This window comes from Schistocerca americana, chromosome 2 (genome assembly GCF_021461395.2).
Source record: "Schistocerca americana isolate TAMUIC-IGC-003095 chromosome 2, iqSchAmer2.1, whole genome shotgun sequence".
Lineage (NCBI taxonomy): Eukaryota > Metazoa > Arthropoda > Insecta > Orthoptera > Acrididae > Schistocerca > Schistocerca americana.
In genome coordinates this window covers 485,846,734-485,867,009 of record NC_060120.1, presented here as the reverse complement: position 1 = coordinate 485,867,009, position 20,276 = coordinate 485,846,734, and the positions used below count along the sequence as shown (strand labels likewise).

The 20,276-nt window shown below is 38.8% G+C and overlaps 1 protein-coding gene across 2 annotated transcripts in view; it reads left to right on the top strand.

Annotated features, from left to right (window-relative positions):
* Positions 1-20,276, top strand: part of LOC124595941 (activating signal cointegrator 1 complex subunit 1) — an 84,110-nt gene that overhangs the window by 19,140 nt on the left and 44,694 nt on the right. For both annotated transcript variants that reach the window (XM_047134859.1, XM_047134860.1), the window contains exons 2-4: positions 6,270-6,360; positions 10,685-10,794; positions 12,174-12,325. In XM_047134859.1, the coding sequence (XP_046990815.1) occupies positions 6,270-6,360; positions 10,685-10,794; positions 12,174-12,325 (353 nt within the window). The remainder of the gene's footprint in view (positions 1-6,269; positions 6,361-10,684; positions 10,795-12,173; positions 12,326-20,276) is intronic.

Sequence of the window (20,276 nt, the reverse complement as noted above, 5' to 3'; positions counted from 1 at the left end):
CTTATAGAATGAATACAAAATTGAATTTTCAGGTATATAGTAACTTAACCGTGTATAAATGCTCAGATATGTGGTGTTAACAATCCCCTTTCTATTTTTATTAATTAAAAAAGGTTTCATGGTTCGGGGAATGTTCCTACCAATTACAGGACCTACACCCTTCAATACAATTATAATATAGTAACTGGTTTCTTTGTATCCATTCCACAAGTACATGTTTACCTACACCCCTAGGTGAGAAATTATGTGTATGGTCAAAAAATACGTGTTCTTTAAATTGGTTTCAATGGACTGTTACGTTTCACACTATAGCCCTCAATGGAAGTAATTATCACAACAGCCTTGTTCAAAAGCAGGTTTCCCAGCCCATCACATCGAATTCTGGTGCTGCTGATCTCTCCAAAAACAGCTTTGGAGCACATCACTTGCCACCCAGTATTATCCTGGTCTTGAATGTATTAATCAGCTAATTCGACAAGGTCATGACTTCCTAAAATCATATCCTGAAATAAGATCCATTCTGTCTGAGATTTTGTTCACCACACCTAGAATAGGCTTTCATTGCTCTCCCATCTCTGCAATATCCATGTCAGACCCTATGCTCCTTCTGCACCTATCTCCCTACCCTACAGCTCCTACCCCTGTGACCGTCCTCACTGCAATACTTGCCCTATGCCCTATGCACTTTCCTACCACCACTTATTCCAGCCCTGTAACTGGCAAAACATATACTGTCAAAGGGAGTGCCACCTGTGAAATGACACTTCATATCCCAGCTGTTATGTAAACACTTTTTTCCTTTTTACATTGGCATGACTATCACCTAGTTATCAGTCAGGATGAATGAGCATAGGCAGATGGTGTATACAGGCAACACACAATATCCTGCTGCAGAACATGCTCTACAACATGACAGTCATGACCTCAGCACCTATTTTGCCACATGCGCCATCTGGATACTTCCCCCAGACACCAGTTTCTCAGAACTCCGCAGGTGGGAATTACAGTTACAACATGTCCCTGGTTCTCACCATCCACCTGGCCTTAATTTATGTTGATTTCTTCTGTCTCAGCATTTCTTCACAGTAACTACTCTTCACTCCATTTTAGTTTTGATTTTCTGACCTATTTTTCGCCTACCCACCTCCCACCTCTGTTACCTACAATGCAGTTAGCTTTTCACTCTTATTAACTCATGCACGATGTTTTAGTAGTATTCTCTGTCTTGCATATTACTCTGTCTTCCACCTTTAAACTCTAAGGTTTTCAAATCTCGTCTGGTGCACTCCCCAGCAATCCTCCTCATCCCGTCTGTTAAGTTTCCCTTGAATTTTCCGAACTGTACACCTTTCCCTGAACCTCTCCAGTCGTTTTCCTTCACCTCTCTTCCTCCTTTTCAACTGTTCTGCCAGAAGGAGGAGGCACTGGCTCTGAAATCTCGTAAAATTTGAACCCTTTGTGTGTGTGCGCCCCTTCCACTGCTTGGCCAAACAACAGATAGTTATCCACATAGTATTTTTAAAGGTATATTACTTTATACCTAAACAGCAAGAATATTTCTGTAGTATATGCAAAGTACATCTTTCCATGTTATTGTTATAAACGCGAATGCCACCTTCTTGATTCAACAACCTTAAATAATGTCCTTGAATAGTTAAATCCTGGGCATATGAGTTATGCTTTGTAATGTTCACAAAAAAATTATTCATAAAACTGGATATTAAAAATCTGTAATTGTAGAAGAACAACAGAGTGATGGTGAGAATCTTGTTGGATAGCAAGAAAAACGTACCATACAAATACTTGTCAAAATTGGAAATATGTGGATTAAACTTTAATAAAGTCCTACCCAGTTGACAAGGAAGTGACAGAAAAGATTCAGGACATTATTTCAGCACTGTTCTGTAAATGTTTGTAACCATCCTAATTTCCCATGAACAGTGCAACAACTGAAAAACTCCATGGTATATCCATGTGATTTCTACATCTACATCTACATCTACATTGATACTCCGCAAGCCACCCAACGGTGTGTGGCGGAGGGCAAAGTAACATTTTCCTGTCTCACTCACCAATATTAAATCTGCAGTCAGAGATTGCCAGAAATGTGGGAGAATTCTCTAATGAATTAAAAAAGACTGTACCCAGATTGCAGGAGGGGTCCACACGTGTTGAATGGACACCTATGACCCTAGGTCTAGTTTAGATGGGTATATAACAATTTGTTTTTGAGTTAGTGGAAAGAAAATGTTAGGTTTGGAGACATAAAAATGTGTAGTGTAACTTGAGGTGTGGGTTAGCTTGAGATGTGACAATTTGGTTTGAGATAGTGAAGCGAATTAATGCAGCATCTTGCAAAAAAACTATAATTTTTGCTATGGAGGGCATTTTTTTCAATGAGTGAGCTACATCCACAATTTTGGTGATGTTATTGGTCAAAGATGTTGAGTGGAACATCAGTATTTCCACAACTGAAAAACAAGTGACAAGTAATCTGTGAGATATCTGGTAAGAAAGGCAAAGACCCACTCAGAATGTGCATTAAGAGCATTAAGTGTGCACTAAAAAAGTGAAACATTCAGTTATCACTTAAAAAATACTTCTGGCAAACATTAATTAAGATCTGGTATTGCTCTGAAGATTGCTTCTTCTGTGTCCAGAGACTGCAAATAAAATCTGCTGTAATATAATGCAGAAACCAAATACTCTCTTATGTGGTATTGATAAGACTACCAATTACCTTGTAAAATAAATCTGCTAATCGTGTAATTTGTCCCTTGTCATATGTAATAAGTTGCTCTTACTGTCAGGCTACTTCCTCCAATCTTTCACAGCAACAAAAGGTGTCCTATCTTTAAATAAAGTTAAAAAGAGTGATGTTAAGAACTACAGGTCCAACTGAGTGATCTTCACTGTTTACCAGTGGCTATTTGACATCCGCTGTTGGACAAAGGACTCCTCTAGGCTTTCCCATTCATTGTGATCTTTATTTGTATGTACACATGTTAGTCCTGCATGTTTCTAATATCATCTGTCCAACTCTCATTTTCTTGTTATCCTGATGTTTCATATCTTTTGGAATACAGAAAATAATTTCCTTGGTCTGTCTATTGCACCATCTGTTCCCCTGGCTACAGGTCCTGCCTGTCTCAGTTCAATTTTTATTACAGTCTTATTTATGCTTCCAGTTATCTATTTTATGATAGATTTGTTTATCTTTCTCTTGTAGTAATTACGAAAATCCTTATCTCTATTGTTCACTGAACAATGATTGTTTTTGACTGGTTCTCACTTAAAAAGTTTGTGTCTCCCTGCTATTGTTCAAAACTGTTGACAGTCACTGATAGCAAACTCCCATTTTTCAGAGACAGTGGGAACTTAGTTCTGAAAACTACTTAGTTTGCCAAACATGGTTCTTAAAATTCTGATTGGAAAGCTACAGTATTATGATATCCCACTTGCATGGGCGGGGTGTTACCTCCATAATAGAAGGCAGTGAGGTCACATTTACTTAGTGTCCTCACAAATAATGCTATATTTGGAATGAGAAATGTAAAATATGGAGTCCTAAAACGTTTGCTATTGGCTTGCATCTGTTCTTAATAGCCTTCAAGTAACCTTAAAGATCTGTTCAAGTGCAGCGTTGTTTGTTATTGACTCTAACATACTACTCAAGGTCCCAAACTCAACCATGTCAGACAGAAGACTGATGATTGTTGAACAGGTGAACAGTGGTCTTTCACTAAGCATTCTAACCCTTAATCTCACAATGATTAAAATTAATAAATTATGAGACAGATTTGATGGCTCGTGCTTACCCTCAGAAGTGAAATGTGTAGTATTGTTGATAGACACATATAGAAATGAGTGTGGGGTTGTAGATGTAGGAACCTGCACCGCACATTCTAGGCAAGATCCTAGTGCCATTGCCTTCCTCCAACCTGCTGTGAAGTGTCGAGTGTGTATTTTTGTCATGTGAATGACTGTTATGAGCACTTGTACAATGTGATTTCTGGTTTGTTTTTTTATGGCTGAAGAGAAGTGACAGGGTGAAATTTGGTTCTGGCACATAGCTTACTCCTCTTGAATAACACCAAGATCGCCAGTGAGCTTAATGTCACCATCCGATAGACAGTTTATCTCACCAGTGTCACATGCCTTCAGTTCATGAAGCACTGCAGAATTTGGATTTTAATTTAATTTTGAGTACAAACATAATGAAGTAGCTTGAACAGAGTGGTCTCCTCAATACCAGTCTGCATGGATTTCGGAAACAATGACGATGTGAAACCCAACTTGCACTTTTCTCACATGACATAATGAAAGCTTTGGATCAAGGCAACCAAGTGGATGCAGTAGTTCTTGATTTCAGGAAAGCATTTGACTTAGTAGATCACCTATACTTATTGTCAAAAGTACAATCATGTGGGAAGCTATCAAGTGAAATTTGTGACTGGGTCAAGGACTTTTTAGCAGGGAGGACACAGCATGTCACCTTGGGTGGATAGTCATTGTCAGATGTAGAAGTAACTTCAGGTGTGACCCACGGAAGTGTGTTGGGACCTTTGCTGTTCATATTGTATATTAATGACCTTGTAGACAATATTAATAGTGAAACCATGCATTTTGCAAATGATACAGTTATCTATAATGAATTATTATCTGAAAGAATCAGCATAAATATTCAGTCAGATCTTGATAAGATATCAAAGTGATACAAAGATTGACAGATTGCTTTAAATCTTCAAAAATGTAAAATTGTATACTTTACAAAATGAAAAAAAAACATAGTATCCTACGCATATAATATCAGTGAGTCACTGTTGGAATCGGCCGACTCTTACAAAGACCTGGGTGTGGGTGTAACACATTGTAGGGATGTTAAATGGAATGATCACATAGGTTCAGTCTTGGGTAAAGCAGGTGGTAGACCGATTTATTGGTAGAATACTGGGGAAGTGCAATCAATCTACAAAGGAGATTGCTTACAAATCACTCATTTGACAGATTCTACAATATTGCTCAAGTGTGTGTGACCCATATCAGATAGGACTAACAGGGGATACTGAAGGTATATGGAGAAGGACAGCATGAATGGTCACAGGTTTGTTTAATCTGTGGAAAGTGTCACAGACGGAAGGAACTGAACTGGAAGACTCTTGAAGATAGATGTGAATTATCCTGAGAAAGTCTGTTAACAAAGTATCAAGAACCAGCTTTAAATGATTACTCTAAGAATATACTAAAACTCCCACATATCACTTACATAGGGATAATGAGATTAGAATAATTAATGCACTCACAGAGGCATTCACTCAATCATTCTTCCTGCACTCCATACATGAATGGAACAGAAAGAAACCCTAGTAACTGATACTACGGGACATACCCTCTGTCACACACTTTGCGGTGGTTTGCAGAGTATAGCTGTAGATGGAGATATAATGCAAGACACTGATGCAGATACTGGTGATTAGGAACTTTTCACCACCACTACCTCTCTTCCCATAGCCGACCAAATACTGACAGTGCATTCGTGCGTGCTTTAGCAGTCTCAGCTACGGATATGGGTTTTTACTCTTTCCTATTTCCCATTTGCTGATAAGAAACTAGCTCATTTGAAAGAATCATTATCTTCTGTTAATAATAATTGTAGCCTCCTGTGTAAGATGGTTGATGGCCTTTGTTTCTTAAATCCTTTTATAACTATTATGTTACTATTATGTTTCCTGTTTACGAGTGAAAGGGACCACTCATCAAAAACACAAGCGTTGAGTCATTGGCAGGGAAACACAAAAAGAGAAAGGAAACTTGATAGCTTTCAGAGTAAACCCTGTGCGTGCACACACACGCGCACACACACACACACACACACACACACACACACACACAAAAAATTGCTCATGCACGCAAGAACATGTGCTCGCCTGTACTCCTACATAGTGGCAGCTATGTGCATGGTTACACATTGTCTGTGTGTGTGTGTGTGTGTGTGTGTGTGTGTGTGTGTGTGTGTGTGTGTGTTTCCTTTCTTTCATTCATTTTTGTGTGTCCTGTCAACAACTCAACACTTCTGCTTTTTTGCTGAGTAGTCTCCTGTACTCTTAAGGTATTCACATTCTATCAGAACTATCCTACTACAAATTCCTTAATTCTATTTCTTTCATTCTTTTTCATATATGTCTCAAGTACAACTTCCCCAAGTTGTATTTCCTCTTCTTAATAATATATACTGTATTCAAGCAAAGTAATGCGTTTGTTGTTTACAGATTCTGAATCTACAGTTGATGATCCATGCGATGAATTTGAAATTGAAACAACAGATGGTGGCAGGTTTAGGACATTATTCCGAGTACCAAGGTAAAAATAAAATTTTTAATAATTTAATCTTAATATTACGACATAAAGTTGTGGGTATATGTGTTATCAATTATTTTAACTATGCTTGCTATTAGGTATTACACAATTTGTGCAAGTAATGTCAACTATACCATGCTCAGTCATTCGGTGTCTGTCCAACAAGGTATGTAAATAAATTAACTCACATAATTAGTAAGAAATTAACACTAAGGCAGCTGTTGTGGATTTAAAAATAAATTGCTTTCAACAATGGAAGAGAATGAGAAAATCTTGTAAAGATATTTTATTTGTTGTGTGTCGATTAGTGTTTGACCTGATGATTACATTTACTCCTGGTTATTTATTTATTTATTAATTTTTACAGTATTTATTTGTGTAAGAGAGGTAAATGACTAGCCTGCCACATGGAGACAGAAATATGTATTAGCTGTACTTTCTATAGTTATAATTTAAGGGCAGAAGCCTGTTCAGTTGGAGGAGTATAAAAACAGAAGAGAAACTAAAGATTGGGGCGGGGCGGGGGGGACTTCCATTGGTCCATTGGTCCATTGGCACAGTGGTGATGTAGACGCTCAACTTGCATTTAAGAGCACAGCCGTTCAAAGTCCCAATCTGCCATCTAGATTTAATTTTTCCATGTTTTCCCTAAATTGCTGAAGCCAAATGCCATGATGTTTCCTATGAAGAGGACATGGCCAGCTTCTTTCCCTAACCCATACTTGTGCTCTCTGATGACCACGTCATCTTTGGGGCATTAATCTTAATATTTCTTCCTCCTACTTTACCGTTGATGGCACATGAGTTTATTGAAAGTGGTAGATTTCCAGCAATGAAAAGTTTTCTTTGCAGTTAATATTTTTACAATATTTAATGTAGTATGGCATGAGATCTCCTTGACCGTTTGGAATTACAATATTGACAAACCCTGTAAAACTCACAACCTCACTGAACAAATAATTTATTTAGCTGTAATTGGATTGAGCTGAAGCCTGTATTCAGGCGCGTCATACATTTCTTGTGGAAATTGCATATAGTTTTTCTCATTGCTGTAACATATTCTTTTCTAAAACAATAGTTACATAATACCTTCTACACACCATGTTCGTTCATGGTACAGACTGCCTCACAGATAGTGCTCAGAATGCAGACAAGTGTGTCTATAATTTTATTGAAAAGAAACTAACTCTGCATGAAGAACATTATGCAATTTCTACCAAAAAACTTCTAAATGTACCTCTGAAACAGGCTGTGGATTCTCATGTTCCTCTTGTTCCCCTAATTCAGCATTAAGTTTAAGTAAATTATTGTTTCAGTCTTATTTGGAACATTTCAGGTGCAGATATTCCAAGGTGATCTACATCTGCACATACTCCACAAGACATGGCAGAGGGTACTACTAATCATTTTACATCCGGTTCCACTAGTAAATAGAGTGAGGGGAGAATGACTTACTCTGTGCCTCCATATGAGCCTTAATTTCTTGTATCTTTATTTTCGTGATCCTTATTTGAAATGTATGTTGGCGGCGGTCAGCTTCAAATGCCAGTTCTCAAAATACTCCTTGAAAAGAAAGTCACCTTCTCTGCAGTGATTCTCATTTGAGTTTCTGAAGTATCCCCGTAACACTTGCCTGTTGTTGGAAGCTACCGGTAACAAATGTAGCAGCTCACCTTTCAATTGCTTTGATGTCTTCCTTTAATCCCAAACACTCAAACAGTACTCAAGATTAGGTCACACTAGCATCCTATATGTGGTTTCCATCTTTCCTTCATAGATAAACCACACTTTCCAAAAAATTTTCCCAATAAATCAAAGTCAATCATTTGTCTTCCCTACCACAAACCTCACACGCTCGTTCCATTTCATATCGCTTTGCAGTGTTATGCCCAGATACTTTAACAAAGTGACTGTTTCAGGCAGGACATTACTGATGCTGTATCTGAAGATTATGGGATTGCTTTTCCTACTCATCTGGGATTGCTTTTCCTACTCATCTACATTAACTTAAATTGTTTCACATTTAGAACTAGCTGCCATTCATCACACCAACTAGAAATTTTATCTAAGTCATCCTGTATCCTGTTACAGTCACTCAACTTCATCACCTTCCCATACACCACAGCATCATCGGCAAACAACCGCAGTCTGCTGCCTACCCTGTCTGCCAGATCATTTATGTATACAGAAAATAATAGCATGTCTATCACACTTCCCTGAGGCACTTCTGACAATAGCCTTGTTTCCATCAAGTAGAACATTTTGGGTTCTATTACTTAGGAACTCTTTGGGCCACTCATATATCTGGGAACAAATTCAATATACTTTTACTTGTGTTAAAAATCTGCAGTAGGTCACCATGTCAGATGCTTTTCAGAAATCTAGAAATACAGAATCTTGCTGTTGCCCTTCATTCATCGTTCACGGTATATTATGTGAGGAAAGTGCGTGCTGAGTTTCGCACAAGCAATGCTTACTAAAATCATGCTTGTTTGTGAACATAAGGTTCTCAGTCTCAAGGAAGTTTATTATATTTGATCTGAGAATATGCATAAGTAGTTCTGCAGCAAATCTATATTAAGGATAATTATCTGGAATTTTGTGGGTATGTTCTTTTACCTTTCTTATATGTACGACAGATTCACAATAAATCCAAGATAAGTAAGGTGGCAATGCTGAAGAGTACTCTTTGTAATACTGAATTGGGATTTCATGCAGACCTGGAAACTTATTTGTTTTTAACTCTTTAAGTTGTTTCTGTATGCCAGGGATGCCTATTACTATGTCGTCCATACGGGAGTCTGTTTGACAGTCAAATGATGGGTACGTTTGTACAATTCTTCTGCATGAATGATTCCTTAAACACGAAATTTAACTGCCACACCTGACTGCTCAGTTGGTGACTGGATGGAAGACTTAGACCTGATTAGTGATTTTACGAAGGTCCAGGGTTTTCTCAGTTTCTCGGCAAGATCTTTTGCTAAGGTATGTTTGTGGCAGTAGTTGTAGTTGTAGTTTTCAAAGATGCACAAATCTCTGCTAATCTTTGCCACATTTTCTGAATTTTATTGTTAAACCATGGTGGTTCTTTTCTGTCCTTAATCCTTTTACTAGGCACTTAGATTTCCAGACCACAACTACAATATGTTTAAACTTTGCCCATAGTTGCTCTATATCTATCTTGGTAAAAGTAAATGACGTCAATTCAATCTAAGTGAGATGGTAACAACTGCTTATTTGCTCTCCCTAGCAGAAACAGTGTCCGAGCCTTCTTGACTGATTATTAACTTTTGTAATCGTAGTCACTATGATGACATCATGATTACTGATTTCCATATCTATACTGATGCCGTCTATAACGTCTGGTCTGTTGCTAGCTACAAGATATAAGATACTTCCATTGCGCATGGGCTCCTAAACTAGCTGCTCAAGACAGTTTTCTGAACAGTGTTTAAAAGTACTTTGTTAGATTATCTATACCTCCTGCAATGAATCCATAGACATTCCAGTCTATACTCGGTAGGTAAAAATTGCTTCCAACTAGTATTGTATGATATGGATATTTACGTGCTACTGGTCATAGACTTTCTTTGAATCACTGCACCACAGATCGCCTGAATTTACAGTTACAGATGAAAACTCTTAAACTGAAAAAAAGAAAAATCATGCATGAAATTTAAGAAATATCCTACTAGGAACACACACAAAAGCAAAATACGTAACTCATCACTCTGGAGTTGTGAACAGGCAATTGCTGTGGGTCTGACTGGTGCATGGCATCAGTCATGGGAGGATTTTAATTTTGACCATCGTCAGTAAAACTGTATATTTGTTCAGAGTTTCTCAGTAGCTGTTTAAACAGTTGGTTGCCATGTTTCAAGCAACCAACCATGTATAGCTCAATGTATCAATGTTAATTTTACAATTCACAAATTTTTCTCATTTTTTTAGAAGTTGCAAATGAATTACATCCTTGAGGGCATTGTTATTAATTATGTAACATTAAAATTGTGTATGTAGTTACATAAAATTTCCTTTCACCCTCCATTCCATGTTGAGTGTGCTACATCACATTGCAGTTGTATCATTATGATAAAACATTGTTGACAGTGCCATTGTGACATTACCATTTTCATCTAGTTAATTATATTGGATTGGCCACTTGAATTAATGTGCTGCTGCAGCACATAAATGTTCACTTTCTAAGGAAAAAAATTGGCTTATTAATTACTGTGGCTGTCAGTCAACTGTGTGCACAGCGTTAAAATTTTGTGTAACAATATTTATTTTTCATTTCGTTTATTATTGTGCTTATTTTATGTTTTAGGGTGTACTTTCCCTATGTCATTGGCTCCAAAGGAGCTACTAGAAAACGTCTCGAGACTGAAACAAAAACAAACATATGGGTGCCAAAACAAGGAATGGATGGTGATATTGGTAAGGAAAGCTTCTTTTCAAAACTTATTCTTATCTTGTTCAGCAGACTCCTCACCAGAGACATGGCTGATTGTAGGAAGTTGTCAAAATAGAGAAAATGTTATGTTCTGCATCAGAATACCCCTGTGAGGTAATAATAATTGGTGTGTTGTAACTGTTGTTAGATATTAGAATGAAGAATGTTATCAGAGTAATTTTGGTGATGTACCATTCATTCTTCCACACACTGGGCTAGATGTCCTTTACACAAATAACAACACATCTGTGAATTAATGAGGGAGTAGTATGTTGGAATGCAATGAGCAGAGCTTGCATATTTAAATGTATAAGACTGTGGCTGTGTGAACAGGATTAGTGCCCAAGACAGAGATGTTGTACATGATTCATAAAAAGAAACAGACAAATCAGAGGGAGAGAAAAGAGAGATGAAATGGGAAAATTAAGTGAGAAGAAATTGCATAATGCAGGGGAAATGAAGTATGTGGAACTTAAAGGATACAAGAGAATGTACAAGCAGTGTACAAGTAGTGCGATACTTCTATGACGGTTATCCATTGAGAGATATTATGTGATTAACTCACAACTCAGTGCATTGTATGATTCGACTGAACTGCCATGCAGTTTAACCAAGAGTTCAAAATCTTCATATCGTTACTGCCGTAGGTGTTGATTAAATGGTGCCAAAGAGAAGTGGGAGTGATTTCATAATATAGTTTTTTGCTATGGTAAAACATTCATATTTGATGCATTCTTATAAATGTGAACCATGGCCTTATTACTTATTCCATTAAAGCAGAAAAGCAGGAGGCTGGTATTTGGATATGAGGCTGTCCTGTTGTAGCCAGCAAATCCCTGTTTCCCACAAAGAGAGTGCTAACTTTTATTCATTGTATAGGCTTGAAAGGGGAGCTCAAAAAGACAGTCACTGGTAAGAGGCAGTAACTGTCTGTCATATTTTTACAAAGAAACAAGTGTTGAAGTTCAGTATCTATCAGTTGGTTTTTTTCTTTCATGATAAAGATCCAGCTCATTAACCCTTAAGTTAAGGGTGTTAGGTAAAACATGCTGCAAAGTTATTGAGGCCCTCTCTGTAACCTGCATCACATGAGTTCTCCCATAATAAAAAAATCAAATAATTGTTGTTCGTTTATTATTTCATTTCATAAATTCAGTGCTTCTTGGTTATAATTAACTCAGAAAATCCTGTTTGTGTTCAGTGCTGTCAGTTTATGTCTAATTCTTGGTACCAGTTTTCTTGCAAAATTCTGAACTGCAAAACAGAGTCTCCGCTGACCATTTGGGTTTTAGGGAGTTTAGTACATATATCAGTATTAATTTGCTACATTTCAAACTCTAGTTCTCATTGTTTTTCATTTCAGTGATAACAGGAAGTGACAAAAAAGGCGTTGCAGCAGCCAGGAGAAGAATTAACCTTATTGTTATGTCAGCACGACAGAAGCAGCCATTTACACATTTCATCTCCATTCCACTTACAGGGAATTCAATTATAGAAGGCTTTACCAAGTTTAGGGTAAGCTGCTAATACAACAGTTACCAATACTAATCATAAAACACTATATGATATTAAGTTACATAAAAACCTTTGCTGTATCTTATGAAACTTGTGTTGTTCTTGAGTTTGGTCTGTCCCTTGCTACCAGAGAGGAGACTGTTAAAGTACATTGATGATAATACTTGTTGTATCCCTGACATTCAGTAAACCACATATAGTTCCAGGTCATGTCAGGTGGCAAGCACCTTGAGGAACTTGACCAATCCTGAGTCTGCCTGTGGTTGGCAAACATGGGGATCAAGGACTGTTCAGTATGTCCAGTTTTTTATAACTATAAGTAGTGGGCATGTTTGAGTGACCACTGTGTGGAACTACAAAGCTGTTGCAGGGAACAGCGACTTTGGCTCAACTGCTGAGGGCATCTTGTATTACATATGATTTGTACTGTCATTTCAATTTGGCGACAAAGCAAAAATCCCTGTTTCCTATGACACACACAATTCCACAGTCTACAGTGGTCACTTGATCATGTTAATAAGAATTAGGGTTATAGAAGACTGGCAGAATGAGTATGGTACCTGTCACACTTCATTTGTAGAAAGCTTGTCTCGATAAAACAAGACTTTGTCTAAATCAACCTTTAATCTACAGCTACAGCTGGAGATACATCTACATCTAAATAGATACTCCATAAGAGACCATATGGTACATGGCAGAGGGTACCTTGGTATCACCACTAACCATTCCCTTTTCTGTTCCACTCACAAGTGGAGTGAGGGAAAAATGACTATTTATGTACCTCCATTCAAGTCTGGATTTCTCCTGTCTTGTCTTTATCATCTTTACAAAAGATGTAGATGCAGTAGAATTGTTCTGAAGTCAATCACAAATGCCTGTTCTCTAAACTTTCTCAACACTGTTTCTCAAAAAAGATTTCCGTTCAAGTCCATGGAGATTTCTGTAATACTCATGTTCAGTCAAAGCTACCAGTAACAGATATTGGAGCACACCTCTGAATTGTATAGATGTCTTCCTTTAACCTGACTTGGTGGGGATTCCAAACTCTCGAGCAGTACACAATAATGGGTCACTTAAGTGTCCTATGTGTGCTCTCTGTAATAGATGAGCTACGCTTACATAAAATTCTCACAATAAGCCAATTTCAATCATTCACCTACCCTACTACTGATCTTATGTTGTTGTTTCATTTCATATTGCTTTGTCACGAATAAGTTGGATGAGGTATCGAGAATATTTTTCAAGAGTTTTACTAGTGCTCAGTGTGTGTGTGTGTGTGTGTGTGTGTGTGTGTGTGTGTGTGTGTGTGTGTGTGTGTGTGTCTAGAAGTGTAATGTAACATCAACTGGGATGGATGTTAAGAAGATGAAGAGACTACTACACAGCAGTGTGTCTGTTCAGTAGTGGTTGGAGGCACAGAACTGGGAAAAATTATATCTAAAATGGTAGGAACCAGTTTAATAGTAGGGAATGGTGGGAAAAATGGCTACATTAGTGTGAATGCTGAATGCTGCAGCAACAATGAAACAACACAGTGTTGGTTTGTTAATGGTCGGAGCCTTAGGGCTGGGAAAAGTTACATCAAACATGGTAGAAGCTGGTACAACAGCATTAGGAATTGCAGAACAACAGGGTGTTAATTCTGTTGCAATTGGAGCTACGAAACTGAGGAAATGTCATTGTGGAAGAAAAACTGCAGGAAACAAGATAGGAAAAGTGTGATAATACATCCTGGAGAGGAACAAAATTTTATAGTGCAAATATATTTAAGGAATGCGTCAGTAGTGATCATTTCTAAGAAAGAAATAGCTGGGAGTATTTGTACCAGAAACACTGGTAACAGTAAAAGATGGTACATGCATAATGACTGTGCTAAACACAACAGAAGAAATCAGTTCAGTGAAGTGTCTGTAACTGCCACTGGTGAGTAGTTTAAGGTACATCAAGTGATGAAAGTAAAGTCAGAGATAACATCCAGAGCCAGTAAATTAAAAGAAAACTCCAAGAGTTGATCACTTGAATAGCAAAGAAAGAAATGCAATGGTGGAAATATGTACGGCTTATAATTACATATTCCACTTGCCAGGAAACCATTTGACACAAACAGATGTTATTAGACATGAGATTTAGTTAATACTAGAGGCAAAAAGTAGATTGGAGGGAATAGATACAATGTTGCGAGACCATAGCATAGTCCCAAGTAATATTGAATGGAGTTTTCACTTGATTGTAATTCCAAATAAAATGGATGTGAATGGATCAAGTGTTATTAGGTGAAAAAGATTGACAGGAAACAATGATTAGTCCACCATATGGGTATTATGAATACGGAAAAATGGCAGTGGGTTTGAAGACATCCCCAAGCACAGTTCAAAAAATAATAAATTCTATTGTAATGGGATTTCAAGGAGAGAAGGTATTTATATATTTATGTGATGTCATAATGCTTGGATCCTCATTAGATCACAATAATCGACTTGGAAAGATGTTTGAGAGACTTCTATGTTACAATTTAAAACTGCAACTAGATAAATGTGAATTATTGTGTAAGGAAATTACATTTTTGGGACATACAGCAGAGGGGTTAAAGCCTTATCCCATGTAGGTCGAAACAGTTTCCTCAACCAAAGACTAATACAAAACTACACAAATGTTATTGTTGTTTTATAAGCAACTGCAGGAACCTCTGAACCCCTGTATGAATTACTAAAGAAAGGGGTAACATATAACTGGGTGATAGAACAGGAAGTTGCATTCTGGCAGTTAAAGAGAAAACCACAAAGCCCTCCGATGTAACAGGATCTAGACTTTAACAAAGAATTTGTCAAAACAGATTCCAGTCAGAGCTCAATAGGAGCTGTGTTGAGTCAAGGGGAAATTGGCAGCAACTTACCTGCCACATAAGCATCTAGACATTAAATGAGGTGAAACAGTCATATAGCACAATAGAAAGAGAAATCTGACCATATTTGTTTGGTCGAAAATTAACGGTAGGCACGGATTGCAAACCACTGACGTGGCTAAGTAGTATTTCGGACTCGTTTTCAAGATTGTTGTAATTCATATTAAAGTTGGAAGAATATGACTACCCAGTTTTATACAAAAGAGGTAAAGGATATTGTGTTGTGGATGCCCTCTCGAGGATAAAACATCTAAGAACAGCTAATAATGAAACAGAAAACAGTAGAATTTACCAGAAGGAAATGGATGCAAGATGGATAATAAAAACAGTTAGGCAGAGTGGAAGTTTGAAATTGCTCCCAAGGGCACAGGTGACGGCAGTACAAGCCACCTGCTAGGGAGGAGATAGGCAGTGCCAGAGGGGGCCCCGAATGGAATATTCAGACTGAGTGAGAAAATCGTTGTTCTGTGCATGACATTGAAACACTTGGTTGTAGCTGCGCGGAGGCTACTGTTGTTGCAGAAGCTTAGATTTTGTGAGTGCACACATGGGAAAGTTTTGTTTCATTAGTTCACGTGTTTTATGACAGGAATGCATGGGTGTGCTGTCACTGATTGCATGTCTTATAACAGGAAGACAAAGGGAACTGAAATTATGTATCACTAGTTCCCCAAGGATACACAGCTTCAATGAGTATGGATGGTGAACTGTTACTGCAAAGATAACATTAATGTGGAAAAAGCCACTGTGTCTTCAGCTAATTTAAATCATGACCGCCGCAGATGCCATTGACCATACAGTTGGTGCAATACTGCAACAAGAGATCAGTGGTGTAACACAGCCACTGTGTTTCTTCTCCCGAGAGTTGACTGATACTCAGCAGAAGTAGTTGACTTTTGATAGAGATATAGAGAGCTCTTGGACATCTATATCTCTATCTATTTCCAGGATGACTTGAAGGATGCCCTCTAACCATTTATACCAACCACAGCCTCTTGCAGACACAATCAATAACCCTTCTGTTAACAACACGCCAAGGCACTTTTGCTGCCTCATCCTGGTCTCGCAATTTACCACCGACATCAGACATGTACGGGGTGTAGAAAATATAGTCACAGACTACCTGTCTTGCTTGGTGGGCACATCTACTCAGCTAGAGTTTGATCTACTCACTGACACACAGGCCATAGATACCAACCTACAACAGCTACTCATTGGACAAGACACTGGGGTATAACTAAAACAGTGTACACTGCCAGGAACCACCAAGCCTGTTTGGTATGATATGTCATGTGAGAGAATACAATCAGTTGTCCCACAATCCTATCATAAAACTGTGTTCAACTTACTGCACAATCTTGCACATCGTAGTGAACATCCCATACTCAAATTAGTCATGAAATGCTTCATCCGGTCCAATGTCAAGCATGATTGCACTGCATGAATGTTCACATTGATTTAGTTGGGCCATTCCCCGAGTCGTAGGGTTCAAATAACATCTTATCCTTGATGAACTGTATGATGCATTGGGCTGAGCCCACCGCGTTACCAGACATTTCAGCTGACACAGTTGCCCTGGCCTTTGTTTGCAACTGGATTTCCAGATTCAGCTGTCCTACATCACTGATGACAGACCAAGGCCAGCAATTTGAGTTTGCCTTGTTCAATGAACTGTGCCAACTGTTCGGGGGCCCTTGTTTGCACATGACTGCGTACCAACCCCAGTCAAATGGCCTAGTGGAATTATGGCACTGCAGGCTCAAGGCAGTCTTAATCTTCCACTTGCAGTTTTGGACCGATTCCCTGCCCTGGGTGCTTCTCAGAATTAGGACTGGTCGTAAAAAAGATTTGAATGCCTCACTTGCTGAGGTCCTATACGGTGAATCACTCTGCCTCCTTGCAGAATTTGTCATTCAAGGTATAGCTATACCAGACGATGACCAGCCAGAACTAGCACAGCGAGTACATGAGTATGTATGCGGCATCCTTGTACCACCAACTATCCATCACGTAAAGCCAATCACACTCATTCCCAAGGGCTTAAACACCTGTTTCCATGTTATGCTTCGCACAGATGCCATATGGCCGGCTTTGTACTAACCTGCCACTCCTGCAGTGACCCATATCACGGGACACCAACACATTTGACATTATCATCTTGGGAAAGTCCACTATGGTGTCTTTAAGCAGACTGCTGAAGCTCCATGGACTTAAGTTGACCCCCCAGTGGCACACTCTGCCCTGAATTGGCGCCTCCACAGCCAACACCATTCACTTCAGAGTACAACTAAGTACAGGGCTATTACAAATGATTGAAGCAATTTCATAAATTCACTGTAGCTCCATTCCTTGACATATGGTCACGACACACTACAGATACGTAGAAAAACTCATAAAGTTTTGTTCGGCTGAAGCCGCACTTCAGGTTTCTACCGCCAGAGCGCTCGAGAGCGCAGTGAGACAAAATGGCGATAGGAGCCGAGAAAGCGTATGTCGTGCTTGAAATGCACTCACATCAGTCAGTCATAACAGTGCAACGACACTTCAGGACGAAGTTCAACAAAGATCCACCAACTGCTAACTCCATTCGGTGATGGTATGCGCAGTTTAAAGCTTCTGGATGCCTCTCTAAGGGGAAATCAGCGGGTCGGCTTGCAGTGAGCGAAGAAACGGTTGAACGCTTGCGGGCAAGTTTCACGCGTAGCCCGCGGAAGTCGACGAATAAAGCAAGCAGGGAGCTAAACGTACCATAGGATGGTGCTCCACCGCACTTCCATCATGATGTTCGGCATTTCTTAAACAGGAGATTGGAAAACCGATGGATCGGTCATGGTGGAGATCATGATCAGCAATTCATGTCATGGCCTCCACGCTCTCCTGACTGAACCCCCTGCGATTTCTTTCTGTGGGGTTATGTGAAAGATTCAGTGTTTAAACCTCCTCTACCAAGAAACGTGCCAGAACTGCGAGCTCGCATCAACGATGCTTTCGAACTCATTGATGGGGACATGGTGCGCCGAGTGTGGGAGGAACTTGATTATCGGCTTGATGTCTGCCGAATCACTAAAGGGGCACATATCGAACATTTGTGAATGCCTAAAAAAAACTTTTTGAGTTTTTGTATGTGTGTGCAAAGCATTGTGAAAATATCTCAAATAATAAAGTTATTGTAGAGCTGTGAAATCGCTTCAATTATTTGTAATAACCCTGTAGTTTCTGCTGGAAGATATCAATGTCACTTTATGTAACTCACTTTGTCATCTCTGCCAGTTTCACAAATAGACCGACAGGCCCCAGTGTAGTCTCTAGGTCAATTGAACATGCCACACCCCTGCCCTCGTTTATTGGTACAGTGGGTTTAACATCTCACGTCATGACTGATGAAGCCTTCATTGTCACTGCCCCTGTATAAGCCACTCCCGTCACTTATGCCGGGAATAACACTGCCTCTGCCGCCGACTCGCCAGTCTCTAATCATCAGATTGCCCCCTTCTCCATAGCCGATGACGATGTCATGCCTCCCGCTGCCTCGACGGTCACAGACCATTGTACTGCCTACACTGCAGTGCCATCTCCCTCTCCTCATCCTTCGGTGCTCCTCCCACTTCGCACTTTGGCCACGCACTGTATCCACCAGCGCACATTGCTGATTACGACATTTCAGTGATTAACACTGACGTCCCGCCTGTACACACAGCTTTCTTCCACAGGACCACATTATAGAAGCAAGGGGGGCAGCTCAGTGGGGATGTAGCTCCGTGGAGCCACTTGAACAGTATCACTGCCCTGAGGTAGCTCAACTAACCTCTCTGAAGCTGCAGTTAGTTCACTCTGATCAATGTTTGTGACAACATACTTTGTACTTTGTATGACAATAAAATATATTTGTTGTTGTAGGTAACTACCATCCCGAATACCATACTTCCTACATAATCATCCCTGGAAATATTCTAAGTTGTGTAGTAAATATTTCCTTCATAGATAGCAGTGTTTTTAATATATATAAATGTTGCCACTTCCTGCTGAAGTAAATGCTAAGAAGCAGTAATTTATGTATGTAGACCCAGAAGTGGAAATGTTGTCAATAGATGATGCCAAAAGATAGTATGGGAAACTAAGTAATGATCACTTATTGTGTAAAAGAATTGATCCGAGCCATCGAATATTTAAGCAGATATTTGTTCTTTTGTCTACATACAACCATTATGTGTGAAACCACAATGATGTAGCCAGTTACAGCAGTACCTACAAATTGCACTCAAAAGTATCTATATATATAAAACAACGTCGGGTTTGTTACAACACTTATAACTCGAGATCTGCTGGACCAATTTTCATGGTTTTTGATTTGTTGGATTTGTCTCCGCCCCGAATAGCAGAATACATCTTAAAAATAATGAAAAATTGACGAGTAAAAATTTTCGTGGTTTTTGATTTGTTGGATTTGTCTCCGCCCCGAATAGCAGAATACATCTTAAAAATAATGAAAAATTGACGAATATTTGAAAAATGCGTTATTTTCCCTAAAAGTTCTTTAGTTTCGGAGCTGTCAAATTTTTTTGTCAAAATCTGTAAGTAATGATTGACATTTATGCATGCGTTCATAAACTATTTAAAATGGATGAATAAACAATTATGTGTATTTTTTTAAAAAAAAAGATTGAAAAATATTACGCGTGTGTTCAGAAATGTGTAATGAATACCTAATCTCTATATATATAAAAGAAAGTCGTGTTAGTTACACTATTTATAACTGAAGAACGGCTGGACCGATTTGGCTGAAAATTGGTGGAGAGGTAGCTTAGAACCAGAAGACGGGCATAGGATACTTTTTATCCCGTTCGACCGCTATAAAACGTAGTATAACAGAAACGCATCTGGTGTGGAATAACAAAATGCAAATTAGATTTAGTAGTTCAAACGAATGTACCCCTGTTGAACCCCCAAGAAAAGGAAGTTTATGATATATTAATGAAGGCAATTGATGATGGAAATAGTGGTTTATATTTCCTGGATGCCCCTGGTGGAACTGGCAAGACATTCCTCATG